Raw genomic sequence first — 19,559 nt, 5'->3', positions numbered from 1 at the left:
TCCTTTTAATTCCATTGTTTGTAATTCTTGATCAACAAAAACTATTCACAAATTAGGAATAGCACAACAACATGGCTTTAGCAACATCGGAAGCTTTGTCTTTGCCTACAACTTTATCTACTATAGTCAATGCAAATTCATAAGCAGTTCCTGGACCTCGAGATGTTATAACATTCCCATCAACCACAACTTTGTCTTCCGCATATTTGTACTTTCCTTTAAACAAAAACATTTAAAAGTTTAAACAATTACTTTAGGTCTGTTCGCAGAACGAATCTCCAACTAATAATCATCAGAGGAATATGTCCACAGCTATTGGCCATTACTGTTAAAATGTCAATGTCACGTGAGCATTCAACCAATAAAAGCCAACAATTTCCGATTTTCAGTTGGAAATTGCCTCTACGAACAGACCTTTTATCTACTGATTTAACGTCAATTGTCAGCAAGAATAAGTGCAACTTATTGTACAGGGTGGTCCAGTTTTACGTGTAAATAATTGCGTGAGAGTCTGATTTTTGAGGAAAATTAAGCAAACCGTACTGTATACTCGGGCGGTCAAATTTGGCACAAATATAGTAAATTGTTGCCGAACTGACATTGTTGACCAAATGGTTAGTAAATTATTAATAATTTAGTAAACTGCCATTTTTCTAAATTTTTTAGCAACCTTGCCAAATTTACACTTTTCCTAATTTATTGCCAAATAATTGTATTTTCTTTCATAGTTTAAGACTAAATTGTTGCAATGTTGCCAAATTGTCAATTTTTTCCACCATTATTTAGAAATGATCGATAATAACATTTTTGCAACGTTGCACACTGACCACAATTTATTACCAATTATTGCAATGTTGCCAAATTGTCACTTAATTTTAAATAATCGATTTTTACAATAATTGCCAAACTGGTATTTTTCCTATTTAATTTTTTCGATTCGAGCAACAGTCACGTGACACTGCAAGTTCAGCTTTGTGACCATCCAAATGACAAACCACGATGACAGATTGAAAATCAGCCATTTTGACGGTGACAAGGCGACAAAATTATCAAAAAAGTGAAATTACGACAAGTTGGCCGGTAATTTTACTGTGGCGGCCATTTTGTTTTCTTCTTCAAAATGACAGATTACGATTTGCAATTTTAAAATTTTTGACATTTACAAATACAGAATCGCTTTTATTATTATACTTTGGCATAATTTTGACGGTAAAAAGATTGTTTTTTGGTTTTGACTTGACTGCTGACAGTTTCAGTATCACAATGTCAATTTTGACAGGTGCACCAGTCAATTTTCAAGTTTTTTTTTTATTTTGCTTAACTTTTTCACAGCTGACTGGTCGTCAATTTAATTTCCTTGTAAAATAGCTTTTGAATATGAAGATTTAAGTGGTTTTTGGAGGATAATTTAGCTAGACAGTCACGTGGCTAATTGGAATAGGAAACTGACTGTTTAAAGCACATTTTTGGAATCCTCATTTAATTTTCTATTCAATAACTTCAAAAAACACTACGAAATTTAGTATAATCAAGGAAAAAAGCTGTGTCAAAGTTTAAACTGCGAGAAACACAGTTTGACAAGATAGTCAGGGACAAAATCGCCTGTAAAACCCACTTGGAGTGATAAAATGACTGTTTTAAGCACATTTTTGAAATCCTCATTAAGTTTCCTATTGACTAACCTCAAAAACACTACAAAATTTGGTACAGTTAGGGAGAAAAGCAGTGTTAAAGTTTGAACAGCCAAAAACGCATTCTAAAAGAACAGGCAGAGACAAAATCGCCTGTAAAACCTACTTGGAATGAGAAAATGACTGTTTTAAGCACATTTTTGGAATCCTCATTAAATTTCCTATTGACTAACCTCAAAAACACTACAAAATTTGGTACAGTTAGATAGAAAAGCAGTGTCAAAGTTTGAACAGCCAAAAACACAGTTTGAAAGGATAGTCAGGGACAAAATCGCTTGTAAAATCTACTTGGAGTGAGAAAATGAAAGTTTTAACCACATTTTTGAAATCCTCATTAAATTTCCTATTAACTAACCTCAAAAACACTACAAAATTTGGTACAGTCAGGGAGAGAAGCGGTGTCAAAGTTTGAACAGCCAAAAACACAGTTTGACAAGATAGTCAGGGACAAAATCGCCTGTAAAACCCACTTGGAGTGATAAAATGACTGTTTTAAGCACATTTTTGAAATCCTCATTAAGTTTCCTATTGACTAACCTCAAAAACACTACAAAATTTGGTACAGTTAGGGAGAAAAGCAGTGTTAAAGTTTGAACAGCCAAAAACGCATTCTAAAAGGACAGGCAGAGACAAAATCGCCTGTAAAACCTACTTGGAATGAGAAAATGACTGTTTTAAGCACATTTTTGGAATCCTCATTAAATTTCCTATTCACTAACCCCAAAAACACTACAAAATTTGGTACAGTTAGGTAGAAAAGCGGTATCAAAGTTGGAACAGCCAAAAACGCATTTTAAAAGGACAGGCAGAGACAAAATTGCCTGTAAAACCCACTTGGAGTGAGAAAATGACTGTTTTCACCACATTTTTAGAATCCTCATTAAATTTCATATTCACTAACCTCAAAAACACTACAAAATTTAGTACAGTTAGGTAGAAAAGTGGTGCCAAAGTTTGAACAGCCAAAAGCACAGTTTGACAAGATAGTCAGGGACAAAATCGCTTGTAAAATCTACTTGGAGTGAGAAAATGAAAGTTTTAAGTACATTTTTGAAATCCTCATTAAATTTCCTATTCACTAACCTCAAAAACACTACAAAATTTGGTACAGTTAGGGAGAAAAGTGGTGTCAAAGTTTAAACTGCCAGAAACACAATTTGAAAGGACAGTCAGGGACAAAATCGCCTGTAAAACCCACTTGGAGTGAGAAAATGACAGTTTTAAGCACATTTTTGGAATCCTCATTAAATTTCCTATTGACTAACCTCAAAAACACTACAAAATTTGGTACAGTTAGGGAGAAAAGTGGTGTCAAAGTTTAAACTGTCAGAAACACAGTTTGACAAGATAGTCAGGGACAAAATCGCCTGTAAAACCCACTTGGAGTAAGAAAATGATGGTTTTAAGCACATTTTTGGAATCCTCATTAAATTTCCTATTCACTAACCTCAAAAACACTACAAAATTTAGTACAGTTAGGTAGAAAAGCGGTGCCAAAGTTTGAACAGCCAAAAACACAGTTTGACAAGATAGTCAGGGACAAAATCGCTTGTAAAATCTACTTGGAGTGAGAAAATGAAAGTTTTAACCACATTTTTGAAATCCTCATTAAATTTCCTATTGACTAACCTCAAAAACACTACAAAATTTGGTACAGTCAGGGAGAGAAGCGGTGTCAAAGTTTGAACAGCCAAAAACACAATTTGAAAGGACAGTCAGGGACAAAATCGCCTGTAAAACCCACTTGGAGTGATAAAATGACTGTTTTAAGCACATTTTTGAAATCCTCATTAAGTTTCCTATTGACTAACCTCAAAAACACTAGAAAATTTGGTACAGTTAGATAGAAAAGCGGTATCAAAGTTGGAACAGCCAAAAACGCATTTTAAAAGGACAGGCAGAGACAAAATTACCTGTAAAGCCCACTTGGAGTGAGAAAATGACTGTTTTCACCACATTTTTGGAATCCTCATTAAATTTCCTATTCACTAACCTCAAAAACACTACAAAATTTAGTACAGTTAGGTAGAAAAGCGGTGCCAAAGTTTGATCAGCCAAAAACACAGTTTGACAAGATAGTCATGGACAAAATCGCCTGTAAAACCCACTTGCAGTGAGAAAATTACTGTTTTAAGCACATTTTTGGAATCCTCATTAAATTTCCTATTCACTAACCTCAAAAACACTACAAAATTTAGTACAGTTAGGTAGAAAAGCAGAGTTAAAGTTTGAACAGCCAAAAACACAGTTTGAAAGGATAGTCAGAGACAAAATCGCTTATAAAACCCACTTGGACTGAGAAAATGACTGTTTTAACCACATTTTTGAAATCCTCATTAAATTTCCCATCCAAAAATCTGAAAAAATACTACAAAATTTGGTACAGTCAGGGAGAAAAGCGACAGTTTCTGTGGACTGTATTTTCCTTAAGAACCATTTTTCAGGAAAATGCCTGTCAACTTATTTTTTAATGGGTGAATTATTGACACCTAAAACTGGACCACCTTGTATGTGCGCAAATCGTAAGCACATTGGATAGTTTGCGATTGGTCAAAAGAAGCAGCTTTCAGCTTGCTACTTTTTTGAACCAATCACAGTTCTACACTCAATAAACAAATTACCATCAAACTTACCTCCCTCTTCTAATTGGGCTCTCATAGCCGGATACGACGTTATAGTTTTCCCTTCGGCAACATTGTGCGCTTTCAAAGCAGTCGGAGCTGAAACCAAACCACACACAAATCAATCAAAACTGGATCGTTTGTTAAACCGGGAAAAATACCAGCACAAATGGCGGCAATCCACTTTCCAGTTTTCTCTTGTTCTTTGAGTAATTCGCCGACAATTTTGGATTCGGCCATGGCCTTGGCGCCCCCAAGGCCTCCAGGTAACACTAAAACGTCATAAGGACCTTGTTTGGGCGCGTCCGTGATTCCTACAAAATTCAGTCAGCACCCTAATGCCTGCTTTATACCTCTCAATTAACAATTAAACTAAACTTTAATTTAAACTAAAATTAATTTATCAAAGCTGAAAGTGAACTTACAAGCGAGCCCATTTATACTTTCAATTTACACTAAACTAAAATTAATTTTAAATTAAAGTTAAACCAACTTTATTAAAGTTCGGCTTAATTCGTTTAAATTCGTTGACTTTCGGAACTATCACTGTCATACTTGTCATCACTCATGATGTAAATTGTTGTCTTCTATTGCGATACGTAGTCTATTAGACTTGAATCGTCTATTTCCATAATTGGATTTTTTACCGAAAAAGTGGTTTAAGAACAAATTTTTTAAATTATTTCAATAAAAATTTTCTTTATCCACAAAACACGCGTAATGACGATGACAATAGAAACGTCAACGTCAAACGTCAACGTCGAACGTCCAGTAAGTCAAAACAGTCATTTATTTTTCTAATTATTAATTAGTAGTATAAACCTAAACAAGATTTCTTAGTTTAAATATTAATTTTAGTGGAAATTTAAATTTAATTTAATTCTTAAATGGGAGGTATAAAGCAGGCATTAGCCACAAAATGAAAGGTCGTTTACCAATGTCTGGTTTAATGTTAACGTCTCGACTGCATTTCACTAAGGCATTATCAGGGATTCCAGCTATAGTTACAGTAATCTAAGGGTAGTAAAATTTCAATTATACATCTGTTCCAGATGGAATTTAAGTTTCAAAATATAAACTTAATACTTAATATGCTTTTCAATCTAAAATGAGTCTGTTACTGATACCCCGTGACGTAATTAGAGACTCCGTAACGTAGATGGAAGTCTTAATCATTAACTAACTCTCAATATGGTCAAGTATTTACTTACCCCACCCCTTCTGAGCACATCCACTGCTATTACAAACTCCATTTCCTCAGAGCCAGGGCCCAAAAACACCAAAGCTTTCTTGGCCATTGTACAGTGGTTTGAGTACTTCTTGCAAAGTGAAGGGAAACAATTAAAATTGCTGTTAAAGAAAAAAAAATGTTAGAAGCGCACACGTTGGAATGAAAGCGCATTTTGACAGATGTCAAGTAGTATTATTTAATTAAGTCAATTATTACTAATTCATAAGAACAAGTAATTGAACGCCAGTCTTCAAATGTAACACTAACAAATAACACTTAAAGCAGAGACACTAATTTGACAGCTAATCTGACAGCAGCAGCTCAAAAAAAGCTTTTAGGTACACATTTAAAGTACTTTCAGTGACGTCACTAATGTGGCAACTTCTGGTGTGACGTCACAGAAAATCAAAAGACGCATTCAGGGAGACACTTAAAGCACTTTCTTCAGGTCTGTTTGTAGAGAGAATCTCCAACTAGTAATCAGAGAAATAGATACCTACATCCATTGGCCACAAGTCAGTAAACGTCATAGTCACGTGAGCATTCAACCAATAAAACTTGACATTTACTGTTTCTGAGTTGGAAACCAGTCAGGGATTGCCAGTGACGTCACTAATTTGACAGCTTCTTATGGTGTGATGTCACAGAAAGTGCGTATTTCCAAAAAAGTAGTTTTCTTGTTGCTTTTTTTTCACCAATCACAAACTACAAGCAGTATTGGTCGTGGATAATAATTCTTCAACAGTGTAATAGAAATGAAAAGGTAGGTAAATGTTCTGAATGTCACATTTTTTGCTTTTTTTCATAACTGTGACAAATCCAGGGCAAATTCTAATGGCAACATTTGTTTAACAGAAAAAAACCTAAAATACTTACTTCTAAAAATAAAACTGATTACTATAAGACACCGCTTCGTTAACTTTTGTTTATAACCGAATCAAAAACTAAAAATAAATGGAAATTACTATAGAAATCAAGTAAATGGGTTATTTAGGATGATTAATCGTATATTTTACCTGGTTTTTAGTAAGTTCCCTCCTTTTAGCCCCGGCAAAACAACTCGAGAAACGTTTATCAACATAACCGGATGACCCGGACATTCTTCTTTCAAATCCGCTAACCTAACCTCACTGTCCTCTTTACAGTTTCGGTTGGCACTAGAGATGTTCGACTAGAATCGTTTAAATTATTAATAAGCGAAAGCATAGTTGATGAAATACTATTGTCTAGTCCTTCTCAGTTTAAAAAATAATGGTTTTTCAGTTATTCTATTTTTGTCACACAAAGAAAAATGCAAACAATGGAGTAATAGTGTAAACGCCCATCCCTACAAAAATATTAAAAAAAAAAGAAGAAGAATCTGTCAACATTTTTGACATTTGACCCTACAATCAGCTGTTTTTTAATTTTACTTAACCTTTAGAACTCAAAAAAAAAAATAGAGTAATTAAACCAAAATACACAATTATTTAACCAAATTATTATAGTATTCTACAATAATATTCTAAATTCGCTTTACGATTCCAAAATTCCATCCAAACAGTAAAATACTTTATTGGTTATGTCACATCTTCCAAAAGCCCTTTGTATTCTCCATTGATAAATGGTACAAATAGAGATAAGATTTGTGTTAAAGAGAAAGTGCGTCTAACTATGGCTGAAGGTGGAGTGATTGGGGTATTAGCCCAGTCGTTTGGGGTTACAGTGCCAGCATTGAAGTTGCTGTTAGGTGTTTTTGCTGGTAAGTTTTCTAGAAAACGGTAGGGTGGTTTTATATGTTAAGTAGATTAAAAATGGTTGTATTTACCTTACTAGTGTGGTATGAGCATTTTTATACTCACCAGTCAGAAGAGTGCATTATTTTGCCATGTACCACACAGGTAATGTACAATATTACTTTATCTATGCTTAACACAGAAATTGCTCATTTTCTCAAACTTTGAGTTACTTTTGCTGCACTAGTGCAATAATACTAGTTTTATTGCTTTATCATTACTAGTGAGAGAAAATCTTTCCTTACATAACTCAAAGGGTAACCTTTGTAGGGGATTCTGTGTGTCTTGTGTAAATCTCAGCAAAGAGATGGCAAAATATTACAAACTTTTTTTACAAACACTGCCATACTTTTCTTATGTCACATGACAACTGTCATAACTGTCAAATAGGAATGTAAATTAGTCAAAAATAGCAAATTTCAAATTTGGGGCTTTATTGAGGTGTAAGTATAACTGTTTTGCATTTGATAGTTTGACTATTTGACCACACTGTAAAGTGTCAAAAGTCAAAACTGACAAATTTAATGGCTTACACTTTTATAGTTTTCTTATGTCACGTGACAGCTGTCATAACTGTCAAAATCCGTTTATCAGTGACTTGAAACTATAAAATTAGAAATAGTTGCTTATTTGAGGAATTTCACTGGAACTTGTGTTTATAGCTCCATGGACGCAAGTTTGACAGTTGAGATGTTAAGGAACACTTTAATACTTTTCTTAGGTCATGTGACAGCTGTCATAACTGTCAAAAGTCACTCACCAGTGACGAAAGTATAAAATGTCAAGTAGATGTGATTTTTTTAAGGAATTGCCACTGTATGTTGTGTTGACAGCTCTATGAAGCCAAATTTGACATTTTTGACATTAAGGAACACTTTTATACTTTTCTTATGTCGCATGACAGCTGTCATAACTGGCAAAACCCGTTCATCAGTGACTTGAAACTATAAAATTAGAAATAGTTGCTAAATCGAGGAATTACACTAGAACTGGTGTTTAAAGCTTCATGGAGAGAAGATTGACAGTTGCGACGCTAAGAAATGCTGTAATACTTTGCCTGTATCATGTGACAACTGTCAAAACTCACTCACCAGTGACCTGAAAGTATAAAATGTCAAGTAGATGTGTTTTTTTAAAGGAATTGGCACTGTATGTTGTGTTGACAGCTCTATGAAGCCAAATTTGATATTTTTTCTTCATGGAGAGAAATTTGACAGTTGGGACGTTAATAAACACTTTAATACGTTATTTGCGTCACGTGACAGCTGTCATAACTGTCAAAACTCCCTCACTAGTGACCTAAAAGTATAAAATGTCGAGTAGATGGTTTTTAAAGGAATTGCCACTGTATGTTGTGTTGACAGCTCTATGAAGCCAAATTTGACATTTTTGACATTAAGGAACACTTTTATACTTTTCTTATGTCGCATGACAGCTGTCATAACTGCCGGAACCCGTCAATCAGGTACTTGAAACTATAAAATTGGAAATGGTGAGTAATTTGAGGAATTACACTAGAACTTTTGTTTAAAGCTTCATGGAGAGAAATTTGACAGTTGCGACGCTAAGAAACGCTGTAATACGTTATTTGCGTCATGTGACAGCTGTCAAAACTCACTCACCAGTGACCTGAAAGTATAAAATGTCAAGTATATGTGTTCTTTTAAGGAATTGCCACTGTAAGTTGTGTTGACAACTCTATGAAGCCAAATTTGATATTTTTTCTTCATGGAGAGAAATTTGACAGTTGGGACGTTAATAAACACTTTAATACGTTATTTGCGTCACGTGACAGCTGTCATAACTGTCAAAACCAACTCACTAGTTACTTAAAAGTATAAAATGTTGAGTAGATGGTTTTTAAAGGAATTGCCACTGTAAGTTGTGTTGACAGCTCGATGAAGCCAAATTTGACATTTTTGACATTAAAGAACACTTTTATACTTTTCTTATGTCGCATGACAGCTGTCATAACTGCCGGAACCCGTCAATCAGGTACTTGAAACTATAAAATTGGAAATGGTGGGTAATTTGAGGAATTACACTAGGACTTTTGTTTAAAGCTTCATGAAAAGAAATTTGACAGTTGGGACGCAAAGGAACACTTTAATACTTTGCTTGCGGCATGTGACAGCTGTCATAACTGTCAATACTCGCTCACTAGTGACCTAAAAGTATAAAATGTCGAGTAGATGGTTTTTTTAAGGAATTGCCACTGTAAATTGTGTTTACAGCTCTGTGGAGCCAAATTTGACAGTTGCGACGTTATGGAACGCTTTATTATGTTATTTGACGTTTAGAAACATTTTTATACTTTTCTTAGGTCACGTGACGGCTGTCATAACTATTAAAACCCACTTACTAGTGACCTGAAAGTAATAAATGTATTTCTTTAAGGAATTACAGTGTAAGTTGTGTTTACAGTTTTCCAAGAGCGAAATTTGACAATTCTGACGTTAAGGAACACTTTCATACTTTTCTTAGGTCGCGTGATAGCTGTCATAACTGTCAAAACCCCTTCACCAGTGATCAAAAACTATAAAATTACATATTTGAGGAATTGCACTGGATAATCTGTTTACAGCTCCATGGAGCCAAATTTGTCAGTTCTGACATTAATAAGGAACACTGGGATACTCACGTCACTTAACGTCACAAAACTGTCAAATTTCGCTCTATAGAGCTATGAACACCCAAGCCATAGAACTAAAGTTTTGGTCATTTTTTCAAAGAAAAAGATTTATCAAAGAAATACAACTTATCTGTGATGTATTCCAGTTGTATTTTAACGCCGAATCTGTTTTGACAATTGACAACTGTCAGGTCACGTAAGAAACCTATCAAAGTGTCATTTACCGTCACAAATGTCAAATTTGTTGTGTGCTCCACTGAGGTGTCAATAGACGCTATAACTGTTTTGCAGTTGATAGTTTCATGTCACTTCTGAATAAGTTTTATGGTAGCCACGCTGTGAAGTCTGTCAAAGTTAACGTCCTAAACGATCATTTAACGTCACAACTGTCACATGTTTAATGACTTTTGACAGCTGTCAGATTACTATATAGGCCTGTTATTAAACGTCATAACTGGTTCAGTTCCTAACTATACAACCAGTAATTTACACAAATGCTGCATTAGAATGTCCTAAATCTGCGAGAAATGTTGTTTCTTTGACAAACAACATTTGTCTGATCCAAAAATCCTTTTTGGTACTATTCCTACGTTTGTATTGCATTTGCATAATTGAAATTTGATAAACCATAACAACATTTACTTACTTTTAGGTTATCCATTTGCTCTAATATACAGGAAATACCTGTTCCATCAATCCGAACAAAAGCAATGTTTATACTTTATCCTGTGCGGACTGACATTGGGATTTTGGAACTACGGCTTTGGCATGTTCCACTGTTTGTTGTCCATTCTATTAACCTACTTGGCCGTCACCTATTTAAAAGGAATCCTTATGGTTTCTCTAGTGTTTGTCTTCAATTTTACATACTTGTTAGTTGGTAAGTGTACTCAAAATGGGTAAGATATTGTTGCTGCTTTCTTTAGAATATTGTCTTGAATATCTTGTTTTCATCCTTTCTCAATTGTATCATCTCTTATTTTCTAAATTTCTGGTTTCCTCCTTTTTTCCTTTGTCTCTCTAGTCGTTTCTTATTATAATTCTAGATTTGTTTTCTTCCCTAACATTTTTCAGTCTTACTTATCTTTAATATCCCAGTTTTTATCATCTTCTTACTATGTTTTATTTATTTTTTTCAATTTTTAGGGTACTTTCATTCAAGTACAGATTCCTATGACATCACGTGGACAATGCCTTATTGCATATTAGTTCTCAGGTAATTACTTATTATTAATTAGTTTTAGAGCATTTTCCCCACAATCAAAATTTGTTTAGACTGTAATATTTTGCACTTAATTTGTCACATTCAAACTCACCTTAAATTTGTCCTTAAAGCCAACTTACAGAGTGTTAGAAAAATTGACTTTTTTCACTAGTAACTAAAATTTGGTTTCCTGTCAGACGTTTTAAGGCACTTAACTGGCATCTTCAGTGAACACACAGTATATCTGCACATGTCGACTTCCTTTACAGTTTTTTCAGAAATTGGAGGGAAAAACCCTTTTAGTTTCTCCAATTCATGTACAGGGTGATTGTTTATATTTTACTAATTAGATCTTTCTTGATCTGACAACGTTTTGTTTTTGCCTGAATCGCCAGAATCTGTCACTCACTTGTCAAATGTTTGGATTATTTTAAATGAAACACCCTATATTTTACACTTGCTTCTTCCGGAGATTTTTTTTTCTGATTTCAAATATATAATATATTTTAGTGAGGTTAGGTTAGGTAAGCCTGTTTCACTGGCTATCCAATGACGTATAAAAGTTCTAGACAAGTGTAGGAAATGAGAAAGTTATTCAAAGTTAAAGCAGAGAGTGTTAAGATGGTTGAGCTGGATAACTTGCTTCACTTTGACGCCCTCTAGCGGCCAAACTGTAAAACCAACCAACCAACGTTTTTACGTCGATGGAAAGCCTGTTTCATTGGCTATCCATTGACATATAAAAGTTCTAGACAAGTGTAGGAAATAAGAAAGTTATTCAAAGTTAAAGCAGAGAGAGTCAAGATGGTTAAGCTGGATAACTCGCTTCACTTTGACGCCCTCTAGCGGCCAAACTGTAAAACCAACCAACCAACTTTTATACGTCGACGGAAAGTCTGTTTTATTGGCTATCCATTGACGTATAAAAGTTATAGACAAGTGTAGGAAATGAGAAAGTTATTCTAAGTTAAAGCAGAGAGAGTCAAGATGGTTGAGCTGGATAACTCGCTTTACGTTGACGCCCTCTGGCGGCCAAACTGTAAAACCAACCAACCAACTTTTTTACGTCGATGGAAAGCCTGTTTTATTAGCTATCCATTGACGTATAAAAGTTCCAGGCAAGTGTAGGAAATAAGAAAGTTATTCAAAGTTAAAGCAAAGAGAGTCAAGATGGTTGAGCTAGAAAACTTGCTTCACTTTGACGCCCTCTAGCGGCCAAACTGTAAGACCAACCAACCAATTTTTATACGTCGATGGAAAGCCTGTTTCATTTTCTATCCATTGACGTATAAAAGTTCCAGGCAAGTGTAGGAAATAAGAAAGTTATTCAAAGTTAAAGCAAAGAGAGTCAAGATGGTTGAGCTAGAAAACTTGCTTCACTTTGACGCCCTCTAGCGGCCAAACTGTAAGACCAACCAACCAATTTTTATACGTCGATGGAAAGCCTATTTTATTAGCTATCCATTGACGTATAAAAGTTCCAGACAAGTGTAGGAAATAAGAAAGTTATTCGAAGTTACAGCAGAGAGAGTCAAGATGGTTGAGCTGGATAGCTCGCTTCACTTTGACGCCCTCTAGCGGCGAAACTGTAAAACCGACCAAACAACTTTTATACGTCGATGGAAAGCCTGTTTCATTGGCTATCCATTGACGTATAAAAGTTCTAGAGAAGTGTAGGAAATAAGAAAGTTATACGAAGTTACAGCAGAGAGAGTCAAGATGGTTGAGCTGGATAGCTCGCTTCACTTTGACGCCCTCTAGCGGCGAAACTGTAAAACCGACCAAACAACTTTTATACGTCGATGGAAAGCCTGTTTCATTCGCTATCCATTGACGTATAAAAGTCCTAAACAAGTGTAGGAAATAAGAAAGTTATGCGAAGTTAAAGCAAAGAGTGTCAAGAAGCTGAATAGCTGTTAAGGAACACTTTAATACTTTGCTTGCGTCACGTGACAGCTGCAGTGTTTAAAGCTCCATGAAGCCAAATATGACAGTTTTGAGGTTAAGAAACTTTATACTTTTCTTACGTCACGTGACAACTGTCAAAACTGTCGAAACCCGTTCAACAGTAACCTGAAACTGTAAAATTAGAAATAATCTGAGGAATTGCATTGGAAGTTGTATTTAAAGCTCTATAGAGATAAATTTGACAGTTGGGACGTTAAGGAACACCTTAATACTTTGTTTACGTCACGTGACAGCTGTCATAACTGTCAAAACTTGCTCACCAGTGAACTGAAAGTATAAAATGCCAAAAAGATGAGTTTCTTGGAGGAACCACTCTATAAGTAGTGTTTACAGCTCCATGGAGCCAAATTTTACAGTTTTGAGGTTAAGAAACACTTTTATACTTTTCTTACGTCACGTGACAGCTGTCAAAACCCGTTCAACAGTAACCTGACACTGTAAAATTAGAAATAGTTCCTAATCTGAGGAATTGCACTGGAAGTTGTATTTAAAGCTCCATGGAGCCAAATTTGACAGTTGGGATGTTAAAGAACACCTTATAATACTTGGCTTAGGTCACGTGACAGCTGTCATAACTGTCAAAACTCGCTCACCAACGTCCTGAAAGTATAAAATGCCAAAAAAAATGTGTTTCTTGGAGGAACTACACTATAAGTAGTGTTTGCAGCTCCATGAAGGCAAATTTGACAGTTTTGAGGTTAAGAAACATTTTTATACTTTTCTTACGTCACGTGACAGCTGTCATAACTGTCAAAACTCGCTCACCAACGTTCTGAAACTATAAAATGCCAAAAAGATGTGTTTCTTGGAGGAACTACACTATAAGTAGTGTTTGCAGCTCCATGAAGGCAAATTTGACAGGTTAAGAAACATTTTTATACTTTTCTTACGTCACGTGACAGCTGTCATAACTACCAAAAGTCACTCAGCATTGACCTGACAGTAGAAAATGTCAAAGAGGCGCCTTTCGTTGATGAAATGCACTGTAAGTAGGGTTTGTATCGTGAAAGTTTGAACAAAACATGCGTGAAAATTTTGTCAAGGTATTGATTGACACGTGTCGCTTTTGACAACAGATTCCCGTAAAGTACTGCAACTAAACTATGCTGTCAGATCAAAATAAACCGAGTTAGCTATTGAGTAAAATATAAACAATCACCCTGTACATATTCACCTACTTTTCGTAATGATAACGTGGTTGAATTCGTCAAAACGTGTCAAAGATTTCTTGTTTTTCGCTCTATAAACTGTCTCTGACTGTTTTTGGATGCGTCAAGTGACACTGGAAAAAAAAAACTGAATTAATCAGAAGTTGTATGTTTCCTGAAGAGGCCAGGATAAAAACTTTATTTTCTTTGAACCTAAAATTTGTAATATTTGTTGTGTTATTAACCATCATTTGCACCGTCATACTTTAAGTCAAGCGTGGTTCAGACTGTAACATTTTTCAACTGTATTCTACACAGTCTGAACTTAAGCTTGACTTAAAGTATGACGATGCCAAGACTGTAGCAGTCTGATTATTATACAGGATGTCCTAAAGGTTAACGGTTCTTAAAGCTGAGCAAAAAACTCATTTTACTGACTGTTTTCTTTCCTTAAATTGGGAAATGTCTTGTAGACTGATAGGGGTAGGTTTTGACGTGTACGACGGCGCACGCCCCAAAGAAAAACTATCATCGGACGCGGTAAAAACCGCCCTTAAAGAACCGCCCACCCTACTACAAATGTTCGGGCACAGCTTATTCCCCAGCGCTTGCCTAGTAGGCCCTCAATTCAGTATGAAACGATTCCTGGACTTTATTAATGGGAAATACCATTCTACGGTTAGTTTGTCTTTCCGTCTGTGGGAAGTTGTTCCATAAATCACCAGCCATAAAATCGAGTAAAATATGATACTGGATCCTTTATTTGTCCGTGTTTTTTCTAAACTACTACTGGACATTATCAAGGAATGTCCCAATAACACTCTTCAGTAATCGTAGTGTCCAAGTGTCCAATAAATGTTTTCCTGTTGTGCCCTAAAATTTGAACTGGACACTTTATTTGTCCTCGTTACAAAGGGGGTGTCCTAGTAGCACTTTCCAGTGGTCAAAGATGATGCCCCACCGTCCAAGTGTCCCAAAATCACATAGTTTGAAGTTTTTCCTAATTGTGTGTAGTCAGTAACAAAATGGCGGCAGTTACAGTAAAACGGACACCAAATTCGTCTTTTTCATGTCAAAATTAGTAAAAATAGCCACTTTGACACCTCTAAATCCAATATGGCGCCGGTCAGTATAGTAGGCTAAGAAAAACCTTCATTTGGACAAAATTTCGATGCATTTTTCCAAAAAATCGCGATTAACTTGATTATTTGAAATATTTCGAATAAATGCATCAGATAATCGTAGGTAGCTAACGAATGGAGCTATCACGTGACGGTGAGCGGGCACTGCTAACTTGCCCCGTTTGGCCGCTAGAAGGCGTTAAACTTGATTGTCTTTTTTCAGACATTTTTCTAAATAACTCGAAAACAATCGACAAAGTGGCGCCAGTTACAGAAAAACGGACACCAAATTCGTGTTCTTCATGTCAAAATTAGTTAAAATGGCCACTTTGACACCTCTAAATCCAATATGGCGCCGGTCAGTATAGTAGGCTAAGAAAAACCTTTATTTGGACAAAATTTCGATGCATTTTTCCAAAAAAAACGCGAATAACTTGATTATTTGAAATATTTCGAATAAATGCATCAGATAATCGTAGGTAGCTAACAAATGGAGCTATCACGTGACGGTGAGCGGGCACTGCTAAGTTGACCCGTTTGGCCGCTAGAGGGCGTTAAACTTGATTATCTTTTTTCAGACATTTTTCTAACTCGACAACAATTTTTGAATTTTGAAAATCTTCTCCAGCTGCCTCAACTAGTTTAGGTTAATGGTAGAAATGTCACCGGAAGTGTCATTTGTCAAAATGTCATTTTTTATGGATGTATTTTGAAAACTGTCAAAAATGCTTTAATTTCAAAGTCAGCGACAAAATGGCGCCAGTTACAGTAAAACGGACACCAAATTCGTGTTTTTTATATCAAAATTAGTTAAAATGGCCACTTTGACACCTCTAAATCCAATATGGCGTCGGTCAGTATAGTAGGTCAAGTCAAAACCTTCATTTGGACGAAATTTCGATGCATTTTTCTAAAAAAAACGCGATTAACTTGATTATTTGAAACATTTCGAATAAATGCATCTGATAATCGTAGGTAGCTAACGAATGGTGGTATCACGTGACGTTGAGCGGGCACTGCTAACTTGCCCCGTTTGGCCGCTAGAGGGCGTTAAACTTAATTACCCTTTTTCAGACATTTTTCTAAATGACTCGAAAACAATCGACAAAGTGGCGCCAGTTACAGAAAAACGGACACCAAATTCGTGTTCTTCATGTCAAAATTAGTTAAAATGGCCACTTTGACATCTCCAAATCCAATATGGCGTTGGTCAGTATAGGAGGTCAAGTCAAAACCTTCATTTGGACGAAATTTAGATGCATTTTTCCAAAAAATCGCGATTAACTTGATTATTTGAAACATTTCGAATAAATGCATCAGATAATCGTAGGTAGCTAACGAATGGAGCTATCACGTGACGGTGAGCGGGCACTGCTAACTTGCCCCGTTTGGCCGCTAGAGGGCGTTAAACTTGATTATCCTTTTTCAGACATTTTTCTAAATAACTCGAAAACAATTTTTGAATTTTGAAAATCTTCTCCAGCTGCCCCAATTAGTTTAGGTTAATGGTACAAAAGTGACCGGAAGTGTCATTTGTCAAAATGTCATTTTTTATGGGTGTATTTTGAAAAGTGTCAAAAATGCCTTAATTTCAAAGTCAGCCACAAAATGGCGGCAGTTACAGTAAAACGGACACCAAATTCGTGTTCTTCATGTCAAAATTAGTTAAAATGGCCACCTTGACACGCCTAAATCCAATATGGCGTCGGTCAGTATAGTACGTCAAGTCAAAATCTTCATTTGGACGAAATGTCGGTGCATTATTCCAAAAAATCGCGATTAACTTGATTATTTGAAACATTTCGAATAAATGAATCAGATAATCGTAGGTAGCTAACGAATGGAGCTCTCACGTGACGGTGAGCGGGCACTGCTAACTTGCCTCGTTTGGCCGCTAGAGGGCGTTAAACTTGATTACCTTTTTTCAGACATTTTTCTAAATAACTCGAAAACAATCGACAAAATGGCGCCAGTTACAGAAAAACGGACACCAAATTCGTGTTTTTCATATCAAAATTAGTTAAAATGGCCACTTTGACACCTCTAAATCCAATATGGCGTCGGTCAGTATAGTAGGTCAAGTAAAAACCTTCATTTGGACAAAATTTCGGTGCATTTTTCCAAAAAATCGCGAATAACTCGCTTATGTGAAACATTTCGAATAAATGCATCAGATAATCGTAGGTAGCTAACGAATGGAGCTATCACGTGACGGTGAGCGGGCACTGCTAAGTTGCCTCGTTTGGCCGCTAGAGGGCGCCAAACATATTTTTGGTGATATTTGCCCCAATTTAAATGTATGGCTGACGGTTTATGGACAACTTCCTCGCACAATTAACAAACTGAAATAATTGAAATTTTAGGGACCGCAGGGTGAAAGTTTGCCTCCGGATTCGGTTAAATGGGCTACGGTTCGGTTTTGTACCGGAGTGGTTTACATTCTACTGTTCCAAGCTTTGTCGTTTTTCGTGCACGACGATCTGATCATTTCCGATGAGTTTGCCGAAATGAATTTCCTTAAACGGATGTTCCTGTTGGGGGTTTGGGGCAGGTTCACCCTGTACAAGTACATTTCCTGTTGGCTACTGACCGAAGGCGCTTGTATACTGTTCGGGATTTCGTATAACGGCGAGGAAGATGGGGTGCCAAAGTGGAACGGAGTGGAAAACATCAAACTGTCAGTGTTTGAAAACTCTACAGAGTTTAATCATTACATTTTGTCGTTTAATGTTAATACTAATCAATGGGTTTGTTATTTGATTGCTATTTTTCTCTAGTTTTTAGTGGTTTTTTTCTTTTTTTAGGTGGCCCAGCATATTTATAAGAGACTGAAATTTTTGGGGAATCGTTACTATTCTCAGGGTGGTGTGTTGTTCTTTTTGGCTGTTTGGCATGGATTACACAGCGGATATTACATCACTTTTTTGCACGAATTCATCGTAATTTACATGGAAAGAGATGTAAGTGTTTTGCCTTAACCAAAGAGTTGCTAATTAACTCTAAAAGGGACAGCCGGTATAATTTATTTAATGTTTTTGGCTGCCTTATCTTATTTCATTTTGACAGTCAAATGTCCAGTCTACTTATGTGAGATATGGCAACGTTCTTCCACAGCCTAATCAAACTCCTCTGATGTTCAACGAATCAGATTGGTGGGAAGAGTCTCTCATCTCTCTCTAATTCTCTTTGCAACTGTCCTTTTTTGTTAATTAGCTATTCTTTGTCTCAGCCATTGGCTGAATGATAAGTACAGACAAACAGTGACGATAGAACTGAAAATTAATTTGAGCAAGCGGCGAGAGATGGCGCCATCAAACGTGTAATCCCTTAATTTTAAAGTCGGACGAAAACGTGAGTTAGTTAATGCGGCGTTGTCAAATCACACCTGTTTCTATTGTTTCTAGGCAAAAAATGACAGATTTAAAAAAATTGAACTATTTTTCATCTTTAAAGAGTCACGTGACTCTAAAAATATCGGTCAAAATGTAAAAACTGTCAGGTGACGTTAAGGAACATATTTTAACCCTAAAAACCGGTCACGTGATCTCTCAAATACGATTTGGCCATTTAAAATCGTCACGTGACCTTTAGGATTGCGGTTTGTCGTTAAAAACGAATTACTAGACATCTGAAAAAAAAATTGATTACCGAAAATCGTCACGTGACCATTTTCACTGTAACAAGAGTTACGGGACTTGAAAAACGGTCACGTGATCTACAAAATTGGTTTTGAAGTTAAAATGATTGAAAATCGTCACGTGATCCTTGAAATAACATTTTGACATTTAAAACTGTCACGTGATCTTCAGGATTCTGTTTTGACGTTAAAAAAGGTTCACGTGACCTTTAAAAAATAAATTTAATTATTAAAAATTGTCATGCGACTATTTTCACTGTATAAAGAGTCACGTGAACTTTAGCATTCCGTTTTGACGTTAAAACGACTGAAAATCGTCACGTAATTCTGCAAATAACAGTTTGACACTTAAAACTGTCACGTGACATTATAAATTCCATTTTCAATCTTAAGAGAGTCATGTGACCTTCAGGATCTGTTTTGACGTTAAAAAAGGGTCACGTGACCTTTAGGATTGCGGTTTGTCGTTAAAAAAAATTACTAGACATTTCAAAAAAAAATTGATTACCGAAAATCGTCACGTGGCCATTT

General features: G+C 35.8%; 3 protein-coding genes across 9 annotated transcripts in view; 1 reads left to right on the top strand and 2 right to left on the bottom strand.

The window, feature by feature from the left end:
• Positions 1 to 6,718, bottom strand: LOC145726595 (protein dj-1beta-like). 4 transcript variants are annotated; one of them, XM_081975761.1, is made up of 7 exons: positions 6,560 to 6,621; positions 6,420 to 6,487; positions 5,524 to 5,662; positions 5,248 to 5,326; positions 4,474 to 4,626; positions 4,325 to 4,411; positions 1 to 216 (listed from the first exon to the last, which is right to left on the bottom strand). In XM_081975761.1, the coding sequence occupies exons 3-7, from the start codon at positions 5,608 to 5,610 to the stop codon at positions 53 to 55; spliced, it is 570 nt and encodes a 189-aa protein (XP_081831887.1). In that variant the 5' UTR covers positions 5,611 to 5,662; positions 6,420 to 6,487; positions 6,560 to 6,621; the 3' UTR covers positions 1 to 52. The 4 variants fall into 4 exon arrangements, with proteins under 4 accessions (XP_081831887.1, XP_081831884.1, XP_081831885.1 ...); XM_081975758.1 differs by lacking the exon at positions 6,420 to 6,487 and having other exon boundaries at positions 6,560 to 6,718; XM_081975759.1 differs by lacking the exon at positions 6,420 to 6,487 and having other exon boundaries at positions 5,524 to 5,631; positions 6,560 to 6,705.
• Positions 6,719 to 6,922: 204 nt separating this feature from the next.
• The window catches only part of nes (lysophosphatidylcholine acyltransferase 3 protein nessy), a 31,387-nt gene continuing 18,750 nt past the window's right edge, over positions 6,923 to 19,559 (top strand). For all 4 annotated transcript variants that reach the window (XR_014177624.1, XR_014177622.1, XR_014177623.1 and 1 more), the window contains exons 1-6: positions 6,923 to 7,284; positions 10,603 to 10,830; positions 11,097 to 11,166; positions 14,744 to 14,948; positions 17,755 to 18,138; positions 18,196 to 18,351. Coding sequence is in view for 1 of the 4 variants with exons in the window: in XM_081975753.1 (XP_081831879.1) it covers positions 7,197 to 7,284; positions 10,603 to 10,830; positions 11,097 to 11,166; positions 14,744 to 14,948; positions 17,755 to 18,138; positions 18,196 to 18,351 (1,131 nt within the window). In the remaining 3 variants the exon portion in view is untranslated. The remainder of the gene's footprint in view (positions 7,285 to 10,602; positions 10,831 to 11,096; positions 11,167 to 14,743; positions 14,949 to 17,754; positions 18,139 to 18,195; positions 18,352 to 19,559) is intronic.
• Polr1A (RNA polymerase I subunit RpI1) overlaps positions 14,380 to 19,559 on the bottom strand; it is a 94,143-nt gene continuing 88,963 nt past the window's right edge. The window contains exon 28 of the mRNA XM_081975749.1: positions 14,380 to 14,404. Within this exon, the coding sequence (XP_081831875.1) occupies positions 14,395 to 14,404 (10 nt within the window). The 3' untranslated portion in view covers positions 14,380 to 14,394. The remainder of the gene's footprint in view (positions 14,405 to 19,559) is intronic.

This window comes from Ips typographus, linkage group LG3, assembly GCF_016097725.1.
Source record: "Ips typographus isolate SLU linkage group LG3, UJ_Ityp_2.0, whole genome shotgun sequence".
Lineage (NCBI taxonomy): Eukaryota > Metazoa > Arthropoda > Insecta > Coleoptera > Curculionidae > Ips > Ips typographus.
Note: the sequence above shows the minus strand (reverse complement) of the source record. Positions and strands in the feature narration are given on the sequence as shown.